This window comes from Paramisgurnus dabryanus, chromosome 14 (assembly GCF_030506205.2).
Source record: "Paramisgurnus dabryanus chromosome 14, PD_genome_1.1, whole genome shotgun sequence".
Lineage (NCBI taxonomy): Eukaryota > Metazoa > Chordata > Actinopteri > Cypriniformes > Cobitidae > Paramisgurnus > Paramisgurnus dabryanus.
This window is the reverse complement of record NC_133350.1, coordinates 2,378,491-2,395,416: the sequence shown is the minus strand read 5'-3', so window position 1 is coordinate 2,395,416 and position 16,926 is coordinate 2,378,491. Positions and strand designations below refer to the sequence as shown.

At 37.9% G+C, this 16,926-nt stretch overlaps 1 protein-coding gene across 2 annotated transcripts in view; it reads left to right on the top strand.

The window, feature by feature from the left end:
* Positions 1-1,743: 1,743 nt before the first annotated feature.
* eml6 (EMAP like 6) overlaps positions 1,744-16,926 on the top strand; it is a 38,241-nt gene continuing 23,058 nt past the window's right edge. For both annotated transcript variants that reach the window (XM_065259294.2, XM_065259293.2), the window contains exons 1-2: positions 1,744-2,215; positions 2,385-2,869. In XM_065259294.2, coding sequence (XP_065115366.1) covers positions 2,673-2,869 — 197 coding nt within the window. In that variant the 5' untranslated portion in view covers positions 1,744-2,215; positions 2,385-2,672. The remainder of the gene's footprint in view (positions 2,216-2,384; positions 2,870-16,926) is intronic.

Below are 16,926 nucleotides of genomic sequence, written 5' to 3'. Positions count from 1 at the left end.
TATACTGACATTTAAATCACACTCCCAACTACAAACTATAAATACAAAAATGATATTAAAGCAGATAATGCTAATACAAATAATACCAAAGCTTTATTTCTGATTTCTCACCTGAGGCGGTCTATAGACTTTAAAAGGCTTTTAACCAAGATGATTTATCATGGATAAGTCTCACTATACTTTCTCACTTAATCTTTCTTTGAACTTTAAAACTAATATGACCAATTTAAAGCTTATAATTAAGACGGAAGTACTTTATGGGGAACTTAAATTTAGGATAAATGTTAGGTACTGATAAAGGTTGTAAATGAAAAAGGCTAGTAAATCTTCTAGTAATCAGATTACTCTGGGTTAGTACAAATGAATTAAACAAACTGTGTGTGTGTCCTTGTGGATATGGGATTCCTGCTTATGTAAAGATCAGATCATTGACTTTAATATTTGAACTTGTTTTGTAAATCATGCTGAAAAGATAAGAACATTATATTTTTTTCTTAAACAATAATATCTTGCCTACTAGCTGACATGAGGGTACACAAAAAAGTAAAATTGTCTTTAAATACTTATGTAAAAATACATAATATAATTGGTTTGAAATTAGAAAATTTACAGAATTAGATTGATTATAAAAATATTATCCAACTTTTTCCAAAACTGCTGAGTATAATTGCTCAACCAACACAAGAAGAGTTTTGGTGTCATTCTGACAACAGATATATGGCTTCCATAGTAGGAAAAACAAATACGATGGAATTCAATGGGTACTGTTAACTGTGTGCTTACCAGCATTTATCAAAATGTCTTCATCATCATTTATCACAATACTTTTTATCATAATATTTGTTTTCCTATGGAAGTCAGTGGTTACAATCAGCTGTGTGCTTACCATCATTTATCAAAAATCTTCTTTTGTGTTCATCAGAAAATAGAAATTCATACAGGTTTACAACAACATGAGAATGAGAAAATGATGACAGAATTTTCATTTTTTGGTGAACTATTCCTTTAATGTTGCAGATATTCTTGATTCGGTCACTTGTGGTGACTGACGCTTTGAGCTTATGCGTCACGTGACTGTGTTTCGACTGATTGTGGGATTTCCTTCCGTTGTGGAATGCTGGGATGTCCTCCCCGTGTCCTCCCTGTGACCGTGGACATGGCCTTTCGCACGTGTCAGATCTTTGCAAATATCAGATATTTGCAAAAATGCAGTAGCAACGATTGATTATATATCCTCCTGTGAAAAGCAATCTATTTTACTTGTAAAGTATTTCTAAAATAATTTTATTTTTCATAGTGTCATTTTTTAAGAATTTAGTTTATTCAGTATGATTTGATTTGGTTCCTAGATTTCAAATTATGATCCGCATTTCACATTCTATTAGCAATACATTAAATAAATCAATACGTGAAGATTTAATAAATCAATTGTATTATTTTAATAATTTGTGTATTGTATAATGTTTCGTTTCTCTCATATGTATATACATATGTAACCAACTTACACGATTTTAATTGAAGACCCGTATGTTCAGCACATTGGACAGCGCACTGTGACCTCATGGGTTTTGTAGTTCTTTTGTCGGTTTGTATGCGCTTAACACTATGGCGACCGAGACCGTGTAAAACTACAACTCCCATGAGCCTTTGCGCCTCGCTTCTTTCATCGCTCGTCGGCATCATCGGAAACGGGCCACAAGGCGTCGTAGTAACCAAGCTGAACGGGTTACTAGAAACCAGAAGTCATATTCAGCAAAATATTACGTCAATAACTCAACCGAGAGCGGCTCGAAACCCCTGCCGCTGCGCTAAATGCGCTGAGGAGGGATTAATCCACCTAAACCAGCATCTCTGCTTCTGTCCCTCCGTTTAGAAGTAGGATTTCTGGATTTCGGATGCGGTCGTTGATGGTTTTGCGATCCCTAATCACGAAACGATCAGATGAGTTTGCCCGAGTGTCAGTGGGAATCGATGGGCTTTGACTGAAAGTTCAAGCGCTTTTGGAGAAGGTGTGATTCTCAGGGCGTCCGTTGAGCTTCCTGAGGCAAACACGGCGATAGATCAGATCAATGTTCTGCTAAACACCGACTTGTGATAGCCTTGAATACATCCAATCCTGAAGGTGTTGAGGCTGTCCAGCTTGTAAATGCATGGATGAAGATGTAGATGCATTTGGATGAAGATGAGCTAGTTGTTGGGTTGGTTAATGGTTATGGTAAGATTTAGCATGCTCTTCTTTAAACGCATTTGTATTCCAAACATTGGTGCACAAGCTTGGAGGTGCAACCAACTAGTCTAGTCAATCGCAATTGGTTTTTCATGATGCACTTTGATTCCTTAAGCCTAAATTTGATCTTAAATATCTTATCTTGATTGTTATCTAGGTTGCTTCATGACACCCTTCAGGATCTTTGGGCGGTTCTTGTACAGGTGACCCAGCAGTGACCATCTTCTATTTTTAGTTATGGTCCTCATTCTGCATGCATGCACTTAAAGTGGACATTGAATGGTGGCAGTGCCATAGGGTTGGTGTTGCCTAGTGGATCTGAGCTGTTGACTGAAGGCTTGTGGGTTCCAACCCTAAAAAAGGTGATCCATCAGAGTGACCGTCCTTCCAGAAAGTTTCCTGTTAGTCAGCTAAATGAATTTGTAAATTAGAGGCCATTAGAAAGATGGCAGATAAGACGGCCCCTCGCTGCCAGCTGCGATTAGAGTGGATTCATGGCTACAGGGGCCATCAGTGCAGGAATAACCTGTACTACACCGCTGGGAAGGAGATCGTCTATTTCGTCGCTGGAGTCGGGGTGGTTTACAACACCAGAGAACACACACAGAAGTTTTATTTGGGACACAACGATGACATCATTAGGTGAGATGTTCTTCATATACTGTACACATGAGAGATTTTTCACGACATCATTTATTCATCCACCCATTAATTTTAATTACTAGTAAGTAAAGTCAAATAAAACAACGGCATAATGTTATTTTAGGTTTACCTGTATAAACATGTATATAGTAGTATTCATTTTCTACCATGCTGCTTCACGGTACCATGGTACTGCCACAGTACTTCTTTGTAAGAGCAATTGTTTTGCATGATTCGTTTATGTATTTGTTTGTTTTGCTGTTATCTTTGTAGACAGTTGTTTCTTTATTGTAAAGTTGTTTATATCTGATTCACACTTAAACGCCTGATGCTATCTCAACATTTCCATCCACACACTTATCAGACTGTGGGCTCGTGGACGGATCGATTCTTCTGAGCTTTAGACGGCAGCCCACCAGCGACAAAGGGTCCGGGTCTTTTAAATGTTTACAAACACCAACATTATTAAACGACAACAAATAGGAAAAATAACTTTGATATGAAAGATTTGAGCTGCTAGGGTTTATAATGGGGTTTGACTGTTAGATGACCTGAAAGCAGTGATGGCAATCTGTTCTTTTACCAGCAAAAGCCTTTTCATGTTAAGCACAGAAGCAAGAAATGTGTTTTGCCTCCAGGTCTGTACAGAGACTCATAACAGAGGACACTCGTGTTTCCAGCAGGGATGAAGGAACCGTTGAAGCAGGGTTGTTGGCGGAGTTAGGCTGAATTTACACTGCAAATCTTGATGCCCAATTCTGATTTGTTGCCTGTATCCGATTTTTTTGACATTTTCTTTTAAAAGCGACTCGTATCCAATATCTGCATTTACACTAAACACTTGACAAAACAATTCAAGGTAGACTTACTGACTTGGAACAGCTTAACCAATGAGGAAGTAAAATGTTGAGACAGATGAAATGATTATACAAGATTATGGAGCTTTATTTTTGTAACAAGACAGAAACTTCAACAGTGCTCCATTAGATGCAGCTGTCATCCTCGATTGCGCTGCTAAGAAGAGTCATGTGATCACGGGTGGTGGTGGGTTGAAGTCATTTGCCAGCGTCGCATTTTCAATGATGCACAACACGTCTTGACATGGGAATATCCGATGTGTCCGCTTACATTGCAGACGCGAATGCATGTATTTGATTCATATTCGATTTATTTCCACTTATGAATAAAGCCTGAAATCGATTAGCGAATATCAGAGTTTATTACCTTGTTCACATTGGCCGTCCAAATCTGATTTTGTTGCATATCCAGTTTGACAGATTTACTGTCCATATTGTGTATCACAACTGTTCAGATCCGATCTGTGCGTCCTGTAGCGTTCTATCGTGTTCTGGATGATCTGCACTGTTTCTATGACATCGCGCTGGCACCATAATCTGCCTAGACGTTGTAGAAACTATATTCCCCAATACATGGACTTTTCTCATACACACCCATATGATTTTGTCAGAAATGGACAGTTCCAAAGGTTGCGTTTTACGTGACGTGACAGGATGACGTAACCAAAAAGCTACACAAATGTGATCAGAGCAGTCAGACTGAAATGGATTTCTGGAAATGCAATTTGAAACGGATTTCAATCCACCTCTGGATGTTGTGTGAAATGGATTAGAAAAAAATGGATTTCTTGTGGGTTTTGGCTAAATATGATTGGATTCCAATCGGATATGCACCAAAATCAGATTTGGACTGAAAGTGTAAAGAAGGTCTATGTGCTTTTTTCCTGCTTACACGTTCGTGGGTCATATCTGATCTGTGCCACATGAGGGTCAGAAAATCGAGTCACTTTAAACATGCAATGTAAATACGGCCTTAGTTGAGAAAATATTTGTCAGAGCAATTTTCCCTTTACAGTACTAATATTTAAAGGAACCACTTTTCAGACTAACTCCAGCTCCCCTAGAGTTAAACATTTGATTTTTACTGTTTTGGAATCCATTCAGCCAATCTCCAGGTTTGGTGGTACCACTTTTAGCATAAAGCATAATCCATTGAATCTGATTAGACCATTAGCATCACACTCAAAAATAACCAAAGAGTTTAATTTTTTTTATTACATTTTCTTCTAAGACCGACGGCCAAAAATAGTCCCCTGCTATTGAAAGTTATCAAGGGGACTTTTTTCAGGCACTGCATAATATCATTGCGCCTGCTGCAGCCATGTTACGGCAGCAAAGTCCTTGATTATTAAGCCAGTATGAGAATATAGTTCCTAGCCATATCGGCATAGAAAATTGCAACTTTGAATTTGCAACTTTTACACGATGTAACTACAGAAGAATCAAGTTTTAAATAAAAAATAAATAAATTTTTATTAGAATTGTACACAAAATCAAAAAGGGATTTTAAAAAACATATATGAATCAATGAGTGATATTATTAACAAAAAGACAACAATATAAATGATTGTTTACAATTGTTAATATCATCAACCATTAAAAAATGATAATACAAAAAACTAAGAACCAGGGCGTATATGCAGTCAGAGTCAGCATTTAATTGGTTAATATGATCCAGAAATGGTTGCCATATACTGTAGAATTAATCAAGGTTATCCATAATTCCACACCGGACTCTCTCCTTGTGTAATATTCCCATTAGATAAGTCAACCAGGTCTTTAACTGAGAAGCAGTATTCAATTTCCAAAGTCTTTGAATGATGCTCTTTGCAATAATCATCCCATAAGTAATGGTGCTTCCTACAGAAACATTTTGGTCCGACAAAGAAACAGAATATCCTAATAGTGCAATTTCTGGATCAAAAGTGAACACAAAACAATACATGTCAGAAAACCACTTTAATATGTCACACAAAAGTTTTTTTAAAGTTTGGGGCATGTCCAATAAAGATGGGTTAGGATATAACCGATCACATGTAGGATAAATGGTTGGGAAAATCCTGTACAATTTAGATTTTGAATAATGTAATCTATCACCTTAAATTGAATGAACTAATGCCAAGAATGAATAGAACAGGAATGAGTCTCCTATCTGTTTACCTAATTCCTCCTCCCAAGCATTGAGTGCATTGAAAAATTCACTTTTTGAAAGAACGCAATTACAACATCTGAAATCAAATGTTTGGAATCAGGTGAGCCCAACAGTAGTACATAAATCCTTATTTCCTCTGGCTTAAAGACTCAAAACTAGGCAATACATGATGTACATCATTTCTGATCTATAGGTATCTGAAAAAGTGTGTAGTGGAAAGAGAGAACTTCTCCTTTAATTGAGGGAAAGAAGCAAAATGTAAGTTAATATATATAAGTTAATGGGCTCTATCTTGCACCCAGCGCAATTGACTTTGTCCGTGACGCATGTATCATTCGTATTTTGCCCCGGCGCACAGCGGGTTTTTCCCGTCACAGAAGCACGTCGGCAAACTAGGGAATGAACTTGCGCTCCCTGGGTGGTTCAGCGCAAAAAAGAGGCGTGTTCCGGCGCAAACCATCCCTGATGCTATTTTGCAGTTTCAAAAAACAATTGCGCCACTGACCAGAAAAAAAAAGTTTAAAGTCAGTGGCGCGTTGCGCGTTGTTCATTATGCTATTTTAAGGGCGCATGCTTGACCATAATGTATAGGGTGCACAACGCGCATACACTTTGCTTATCTAATCTACACAGATGCAACAGTTATTTTTGCAAATCATAAATTGTTAGACTTAAAAATATTAATACACGAGATAAGGGGAATCATAGTGGTGAGCATTGTGGTGATAGTTTTTATTTATTCTCATGCAAATAACGATTAAAATATTTTCATAACTTTGTTGTGTGGCTGTATTACGTTTATTTTATGTAAATAATAATTAAAATGTTTTCATAAGAAACCTTAATGTATATGAACTTGATTTGTAAGAGTACTTTGGGGTTGGACCTTGCTTGCGTTTCTTGGGTCCGATTTCAAAGCCCCCAAACCCTTTCAGCGGTGAGGGTGGACGCAGCGATGTCCTCTGCTGGCGTCAAGTCCTGAGGCAGATCCACCTCCCGTTACACGGCGTGCCCGATTTATGCTGGCAAGCGTGGGATTCCCCCGTACAAGGACGTGGGTCTCCTCGGCTGTGAACCGCTCCTGGCGTGCGCCTGGTAAATCCGTCATAATAATAGCAACCCGCCATGGAACTTGCGCCCTTGCGTTTAAAGGGAATGTTGGCTAGCGTTCTGATTGGTTTATTTGACGTTACGCCCAAACCACACCTATGAATAATGAACCTACTTCAGACCAACCCCTTATTGATTTGCGCCCGGCGCAAGAGTTATTTCTCACGCCGGGAAAATAGCAACAGCGCCCAAGATCCGCCCACAAACTCACTTGCGCGTTGCGCTTCGCACTTGCGTTTCAGATCGTTAAAATAGGGCCCAAAGTCTTTCAAAGAAACTGTACTGCTCGGCCTCCACATGTTGAATGTTGCATCTGTGAGAGAAGTGGGAAATGCGTGATTGCGATATACTGGGGCAAAAATAGCAGCGTCAGGTAATTGGCATCCCTTCTTAATTTGGTGCCATATTTTCAAACAGTTTGAAACAAGAAAAGAAATCCAGAAGCACAAAAGAGAAGTGCTGGGAGTGAACTGCTTTTAATGCCATTCTTTTCAATAGCAACGCAGAGGGGAGTGTAAATTGATATTTCTGTTTTATAATCCTCCTGCCAATAAACAAGGGCTCTCGCATTCACTGCCATAATGCAAGAAGAAAGGAAGCCCTAGCCCACCTTCCTCTTTTGGATTTTGTAAATGTATTTTGGATATTCTGTGAGCTTTTAAGCCCCAGATAGAAGGAAGGAAAATTACAGAGTCTTAATGATTTGAAGAAAGCTTTGGTCAAGAAATAGGTACATTTTGAAATAGGAATCTATGCAGAGAAACCATTTTGACAGCATTTATACAAGCTATCATTCAGTCCTCCATTTGCCAATGTCTACTTTTAGATCCTCTAATTTCTTTAGAAAATTCATCTTAAAAATTAACAGGGTTCCCATGGGTCCTTAAAAAATATCAAGGCCCTGGGAAGTTTTTGAAAATATACATACATAGATACAGGTCAGTGAAAGTGGTTGAAACTATTTTATGCAAGAAATTTTTATGGAAAAAAAATCCATATTATTCCCTGTGTAGTGTAGGATAATATCATAAAAATTCTAGACTTTTTAAGCACAAGTGTTAAACTGTTCGCTTTAAATGCTTATATCTTCTGTATGTGAATGTTGATTCATACCAAAATGCTTTTTTGCATAGTTGTGTTTGACACATGAAAACGTCTCAGGTTACGTATGTAACTGTTGTTCCCTGAGAAGGGAACGAGACACTGCGTCTCCCTTGCCATACTTCCTGAGTCTCTGTAACGCCGTCTTTGGCAATATTTCAGATAGCGATATACTTCCTGACTCCCACGTCACCCTGTCTTTGTCATTAAGCCTCACCATTGGTTGAATTTGATATACACATTCACAGTGGCGTGTTTACCCACCACGCAAACCACGCAATTGCGTGGGGCCTCGTGGGCTTGGGGGCCCCCTACTGGCCACAAGGTGTGGGAAAGTATGTCACGTTTATTCAGCCCTGAATCTAAGGTACGGATAAAGCACGCGCGAGCGAGAGATGTGGGAGTATGCACGTAGAATAATATTTGCGCTCATCCTCGCGAGGGCACATATAGGCTACTTCATGAGCGAAACTCTACGGGAAAGCGCACCTCTGCTCAGCGCGCACAAATGCAGCCACACAAGTGCTGGAATGAGCGCTCGCTCGACTCTCTCTGTGCTCTCGTACCTGCACAACATTCACTCGATGGTCAAGTTTACTTTAAAGACTTTGGGCTTCACACCTGTGATTGGTGGTTCGGTTTGATGACACGCATCTTTTGTTCCACACTCGTACAGGTATAAACATGATAAAGACACCACGCAGGGGTTTAAATCACGTGGAAAATACATAAATCATATTCTGTATCTCATCATTGTCATTAAAATATCATCTTTAGTGTATTTCTAGTCTATAAGCTTGTTGTATCTCACAGTAAGTTTGTTTTTGCAATATGAACATAAGAGTTTTATGTGATTCCCATCCATAAATTCAAGCAATAACCAACTTACAATGTTGTTTGCTGGTGTTAATTAGTTCAGTTTATTACACGGCTCTCTGGAATGCTTGATTCTGATTGGTCAGTTGAGACATTTGCAGGTTCGTTCTTTTCGAATAATAACCGCTCCAAAATAATAACGCATAGCCGGACTACTTTTACGAGTAAGATCGCTCCGCGCCAATAAAGATCAATAAAGATTACTGTTTGTTTGGCGCCATCTTGTGACAAACACTGGACAACCACGACTAGACACAGAGAGTTTACTGAGACTGAACTTGACAAAATAGAGCATGACAGCTACGAAGCCAACACACAAAAAAATACAGAATGGGCATTAAAACTTCTCAAAGACTGGCTAAAAGAGAAAAAATGGAGACAGACAAGTATGAAGCAGAGGATCTTAATAAGGTATTACGATCATTTTATGCATCTGTGCAAAGTTTCGCGGAAGGATAAAAATGTTAATTTAAAACAAATATGCCAATAAAATGTTTCAAATTCATATTCATGTCCAGTTTTTTTCTTATGTGACAAGTAGCCGTGTAATAAGCGGGATAATGTAGAGTCAGCCGGTAGTTATCGGGAAATAAGCCCCTTCAGTGTGATACAAGACCCTCCGCTTCGCGTCGGGTCCTGATCACACTGTCGGGGCTTATTTCCCGATAACTACCGGCTGCCTCTACATTATCCCTTACTTGTTAGATCAGTATGAATCTTAATCTAATGCTTCCTCTTTTTCCTCATTTAGTTTTTTTTAGTAAGATTTCAGACACTGAAGTTGCAGTTTTAATTACATTGTTTTAAATACATCCTATAATACATTTGCAAGCAAAATATATATCTGAGAGGGGCGTGAACATTTTTTTTAAGCCAAAAATTTTTGTCATACCAAACTAACAATTTAGTGTTATTTTAAGCAGTGTAAAACAAAATAAACCAGGTTTATATATCTCACTTAATTCTATATACTGAATATTATTGTTGTGCAATTCAAATGAAAAACCTTGGACAAAAATGCTGGGGCATGGGGGCCCCGGTTCTTGGACTTTGCAAAGGGCCACCAAAATGGTAAACACGCCACTGCACATTCAGACCTCAGTGACGCAGCGCGAGTTCCCTCGAAAAGGAACTGTAACAGTGTATCTTAAAAGGTAACACAGCAATGTAACCTTGCTCTCACTTGAAATGTGTCCCCACATGTAGTCCTTGAATTTGTGGACCTGGAAAGTCCTTGAATTTGAAGTTGACTAAGGTGGGGGAACCTTGAATTAATTTAGGGTTTATGGGCACGACAACTTGAAGATAATTAAGTCTATTTGTGATTTTGAAAGGGAGGTTATGTAAGAATTCAACATCAAGTTTGTTTGTTTGTTTATTAAGATCCCCATTAGCTGCTGCAAAGGCAGCAGCTATTCTTCCTGGGGTCTATAGACTTCAACAACAAAAAATGTATATATTCCTATAACATAAAACCATACATTATACAGACAAAAATGGAGTGCACACATTAATACATAACAATACAACTACGTACTAAAAATAAAAACAAACAAAAAACAACAAAAACAACAACAGCTCTACATTATTCATTCTCACAATACACAGTTACAGCAATACTACCACTACTCTTTAACCATTCATATAAGAAAAGCAACAAATATAAATAATAACAATTATTCTAATGTAAACAGATAAAGTCTTAATCTTTTACGAAAATTCATTGCATTCATTCCCAAAATCAAAAACTGCGGAAGAGAATTCCATGCCACCATTGCTCTATACAGCACTGTCTTTTGTATAAGGTATAAGTTCTGCATTTAAAGACATGAATTCACTCTTCTGACAATTATCGACTGAAGATTCTATAAGATCTAATAGTAAAGGAATTGACCGCTCAGGATTTGACAAAAAGAGAACAATATCATCTGCATACACTCCTTGGTTATTTTTGAGCACGATGCTAATGGTCTAATCAGATTCAATGGATTATGGTAAGCTATGCTAAAAGTGGTACCACCAGACCCGAAGATCGGCTGAATGAATTCCAAAATGGTAAAACTCAAATGTTTAACTCTAGGAAGCTGGAAAATAAGTCTATTTTCAATAAAAGTGGAGGGTTCCTTTAACGATGGAAAATTGATCAAACATTTAACTTGGTGAATTTGACACAGTGTTATATATTTTGATCGCATGTGTAATTGCATTATCAATATTTTCATCATTTGATTTCCGAGAATTCTGTTTTTGTATCATCATTAGCTGCTGTTCAGGGTCGCTCGTTATACTGAAGACATTAAAAAAGAGGAAGCTAGGCCACAGTTATTCATTTTTACCAGCTTCATTCTTGTGTATTTCATTTGTAGAAATGTTTATTTTTAGGTAGTGGTTACAAGCATTTGGTCTGTGGACTGTGTTGTGACAGAGAGCCAAGCAGATTTAACAACATTTGTTCCAATAAAAGTTTTCCCAGCTGTCAAATGTGAGACATCCGGGATGAGCGGAATACACGGAGGCTCTGTTTGTGCCTGAGGGTTGAATGCTATTCTTATCATCTGATTCCATTCATGGCAATTATCATCTGGACCAGACTTTCAGCGAATGCTGCTGGATCCTGTTTGTATCTCTGTCATGTTTGTTTATAATGAGCTTTAATGGCCTGTTTGTGAAACTGGAGTTTGGTGCAGGTTACTTTCTGTAAAGGAGATAGGGTGCGTGCATAAGGGCATTGCAGGGTGAGCCCACATCTGATGGATTTAGTCATTAGTGTTAATTGTCTCATGCGTCCCCTCACCTCGATTAGCAGTGTGTCACCAGAAAGAGGTTTTGTGTAATTGAGAACAGCTTTGATGCAGCTCCATCATATGAACACTAGTCAGGTCACTTCACCCTGAAATTAATAAAGAAGACACAGTTTGTATGAACAAGACAAAGTGTATTTTCAATAACCCTCTCTCTCTCTCTCGCTGGTGTTGTTGAGTTCTGTCAGATACTAGAAAAGACACGCAGTGGTCACGAGCGAGTATATTAACCCAGTTCATTTCACTGCCTAAGGGGACGGACAAACTGCTATTTAAAGTCATATTATCAGTACTATAAAGAAACATGCATGATGCTTATGGCACATTAGTGTAAATGTGCTTATGCTTTTATGGCATTGAAGAGTTTTTTTTTTTCGACCGTTTATTGGTCTCCATTTTATTGTGTGACATCAGAGTTAATAATCTTTTGAATTGTAATTGTGAAATGAGTTTTAGTTCTGTTAAAAAGTGCTGGGAAACACAGACAGACAGACAGATGGATCTAGATGAACACACAAAAATGTCCTTGGTTTTTTTTGAAACGTTGTCATGTTAACAGCTCCTTCTGTAATTCATCATCCACTCCTGCTTGCTAACAACATTTCAATACTGATGATGAGATTTAAGTTTTGTGCTAATCGTGAGATGTAAAGGTGGACTTTTTTTGCCGTCTTAACACATGAATCTTAACAATATTTGATATTCTAAAATGATATATTATCTTTAACACAATTATATTTATGATATTTAATGTGTTATGTCACTTTAGCTTAATTTTGCTCATTAACAAAATATGAAATGCTCTCTCATTTGTTTAAAAGCATCTGTTAAATGAATAAATGTGTCTTTTAGGGCTGTGCAAGAATATCGATACAGCGAACTATCTTGATACATTTTCCCTCGATAGTGGATCGATATTTCAATCTCTACTGTCGATATTTTAAAAACCCATCAAATCCCTCTGTGTGCGTCAAACGACCTCCTCCACCGCTGCTGTAGTTGTCGCTGTCCAGTTGTCTGTCATATACGGCCATTCGGCCAATGTCTGAGAAGTAAGCGGGAGTGAGAAAATTCCAGAAAATGTAAAAACACCTGTAGCTTTCACAGTCGATGTGTGGAAGCACTTGGCTTTTTAAAAAAAGTAAAAAATATTCAGCTCTATTTTTTTTTACTTTTTTGATCTAGAAGAAAAATTATTGCAATGTATCCTAACATGCAACGTATCGTATCGTGCCATGATACATTCTATCATGCCTCATGTATCATTATATGTATTGTATTGTGAGGCCCTTGCCAATACCCAGCCCTATTGTCTTCATACTCCTAACATAAAGTGTTTTTAACACACATCAGAAGCTCTGCTGAATTACTTAGGGGCAGCAGTGGTTCATGTAGGTTGTCTATAAATTGCAAGGTTGGTGGTTCAATCCCCGGCTCCACCTGACCAAGTGTCGAGGTGTCCTTGAACAAGACACCTAACCCCAGCTGCTCCCGGCGAGCTGGATGGCGCCTTGCATGGCTGACACCGCCATGTGTGAGTGAATGGGTGAATGTGAGGCAAAATGTTTAAACGCTTTGGATGGCCATGAAAGTGCTATATAAATGCAGGCCATTTACTTTCAGCTCAAATTCAGCGCCCGTCCGTCCCATGATCCTCATTTAAAAGAGAGAAGAGGAGAGTGCAGGTTTATTTTTCTTCATTTATCTGCAGTAAATTTCCCATCATGTTTTTGAGCGTTCATTATGTCGCTGCTTATTTCTTGTTGGAGATGCGTTCATAATTGTGTTATTCTAATGAACAGATTCTGCTCTGTCACGTGTTTTCTTTAGTTAAAATAGCACAGATATTTTTGTATAAGCCACATGGGAGTTTAGCTTTCTGTTGTTTTGTAATGATGTACATTGATGTATAAATGAAAATGTGCTTTTCCTCAAAGAAACATCAGAGATTTCAAATCAGCAGAATAACAGTGTTAAAGTTCAGGTTTGAGATCTGTGAAATATAAGAAATGTAGATGTGATCTGTGGTTGTCAGGATGTGTTTGTGTGGTTTTTAACCTTTCTGATAGTTTAGTTATTGTGATTTATATTTTAAAAGCACAATATTGAATGTGTTAGAAATGTTTAACTGCTATTTTGTAAGCATTGCAAAAACATTTTGGCTTCTTCAAGCACATGATATTTTCTCTTGAGATTCAAAGAGTAGTTCAAAATACATGCATACGACGTATTTAGTTCGGTCACAGTCTGTTTTCTTCTGCTGTCTGTGTGTCGTCGGCCTCTCTATAGTGATTGTTTGCAACGCAGTAGTCATGGGTTTGATCCCTATAGGGAACACATATGTTGATAAAAATGTATATTCTAATGCACTGTAAGTCGCTTTGGCACATGAATATTATCTGCTGATAATGCCATAAAGTATAAATAAATAATCAGCATTAGGCAGATATGATTTGTGGATATAAAGATGTGTTGATTTATCACATGATGTTTGTAAGGACTGTTATATATGGACATCATGTCTGCTGGACTATTAGATCATGAACAGTTCAAATGTATCCACGATCAGCTTCTACAGAGAAAGTGTTACAACATTTACATTACATTTATGCATTTAGCAGACGCTTTTATCCAAAGTGACTTACAATGCATTACAAGGTTTATTTTTGTGTTCCCTTGGTTTGAACTTTTGTGCTGCTAACACAATGCTCGACCACTGAGCTATACAGGAGCACAATCATATTACAGTGTGTATATAATACGGCTCCATGATCCTGGCTTAACTGCGTGACACACATCTTGAGTTTAAAGAGCAACTATTTCATTGCTAAAAACAATGTTATTTTGTGTATTTGGTATAATACAATGTGTTCGCGTGGTTTATGGTTAAAAATACACATTATTTTCACACACCATACATTTTTGTAGCTCCAGGTTTCACTCTCTTCCTGAAACACACGGATTTGAAAAGCTTTGTGTCCCTGATTGGCCGGCTAATCTGTACGTTGTGATTGGCTTGAATACGCTCCTTACCATGTTTGAAAGATTCAGTTGCTAACAGGAGTTAACTTACAGGCTGTGAGTCTGAAGCGTGAGGAATTATGATAATGTCGGTCTTGTCTACATCAACAATCCCAGAAAGTAAACTGTTGCCTACAATCCGTGTGTTTGTTGTAGTCCAAGAAAAGAGATTTACCTTAGAGACAATAACTTGCGTCATCGTTTACTTTGGGTTTTTATCTTTTGCATATCATTAACATGAAATAATACACACTAACACACCAAAGGAAATGTAAAATCATGAATCGGACTATAGGTGCCCTTTGAACACAATCATTACAGTCATTCGTCATCACAGAAGTTATTATGATATTATTGATTATTGATATTAAACAAAGGACAATGAAACAATTACTCACTCACTCCTTTTGGGGAAGAGCATTTGTAGCCTACCTTGATAAAAATAGTGCGTATTTAATTCATACAGAGAGTGTGCAGTGTTTCATTTTCATTTGGTAATTCTTAGAAAAAAACTGTAAAACAAAACAAGTCACAATTTTCTTATATCTGTATCAACATTAGCTATCGGCTAAAATAAGATGAAAATAATATGCTCATTGAATTTCGGCAAAAATCCACTATTGTGCATCTTGCGCTCTCTCGCTCTCTTTCTCTCTCTCTCTCTTTGTCTGTCTGTCTCTGTCTCACCTGCTCACTGGTGTTCATTTGTAGAATATCAATCTTTCCCACAATCCTTCAGCTGTTCAGTGATTCAATGACTTCAACATGATCCCCAGAGAGAATCACAACTAAAACATCTGTGGGGGCACACACACACACACACACACACACACACACACACACACACACACACACACACACACACACACACACACACACATGCATGCACATTTATCTTGCAATCACACAGACGTAGTCTCTCTCTCACACACTGACACTACAGCATGACGTCCATGTGCACATATATACACACAAACAGTTCCAGTTTATGGTCAAATACAGCTCATCTTGAGCAGGTTTTGTAAGGTTCAGTTGACTCTTCATATAAGCTTGCCTTGATTGAGGATATTTGAGTGAAAGTCTTTAACATAGATATAATTATGAGATGTTTTTGTGTGCACATATGCAGACCGAGCGCTCTGTACTGTATCAGTAAAGTGTTTGATTCATACTGCAGAGATTTACAGCTGCACATCATCATGATCTCTCTTCAGGGTCACAATATTCCTCCATTCATCTCTCGCCATCACATCTCTCTCACTAATGCAGATGATGAACCTTCAAGAACATTTAATTGCTCAAGATTCTTCGTTATTTCTCTTCATTTTTATTATATATTAAGAGCAGAAAGCAATAAAATAATACAGATAGCACTGCACAAGAAAGTCTGATAAGATTGAGATCGCTGATTTTTAATTGTAGCATATTTGTAAATCTAAGCACAGTTTGAGACATTGCCAAAATATGGTACAGACTCTGAAGTCTTTATGAAAAGGTCTTGATTTGATGAGATGTTAAAAATCTCATTAGTGATCTTTCATGTACACACATTTCTGGCTGCACATCTGTTTAATGTAACTGCATTGGCAAACAGCAGAGCCGCTGGCTTGTGGACGTGTGGAGTAACTTTGATCTTTCTCCAAACTCTCTCAGTGGGAGCTTAGCCCTGTTTAATCTATCTTTGATCTGCGTTTGGGAGGAAACTTCTGTCCTGATGCTCCTGCTGATGTTGATGGCACAGATCAGGGTGATGCTGTTATAGTGAGATACTACAGTAAAGGTCACAGGTTCTCCTCCCCTAAATCACTGAAAACAAAATGACTGTGACCTTTGCACATGCTTAATAATTCATATAATAAACCACTTTAGGTTGTGTGCTACCAAGGGCGTCGATTTGGGTAGGCAAGCTAGGGACGTATCCCTACCAATATACAGGCAACACTAAAGTGCCCCTTGCAATAATTTTGACCAAACAGTTCATATGTATTTACATAAGTGTCTTTTTTTACTTGTTTTTTATTTTTATCAAACGTTTAATTACCCAGAAATCACTTAAATGAGATTCAAATGTTTTACAACCACGTTCTTATACCAACAGTTATGCACATAATACAGGACAACATATTGATTCAGGAACAG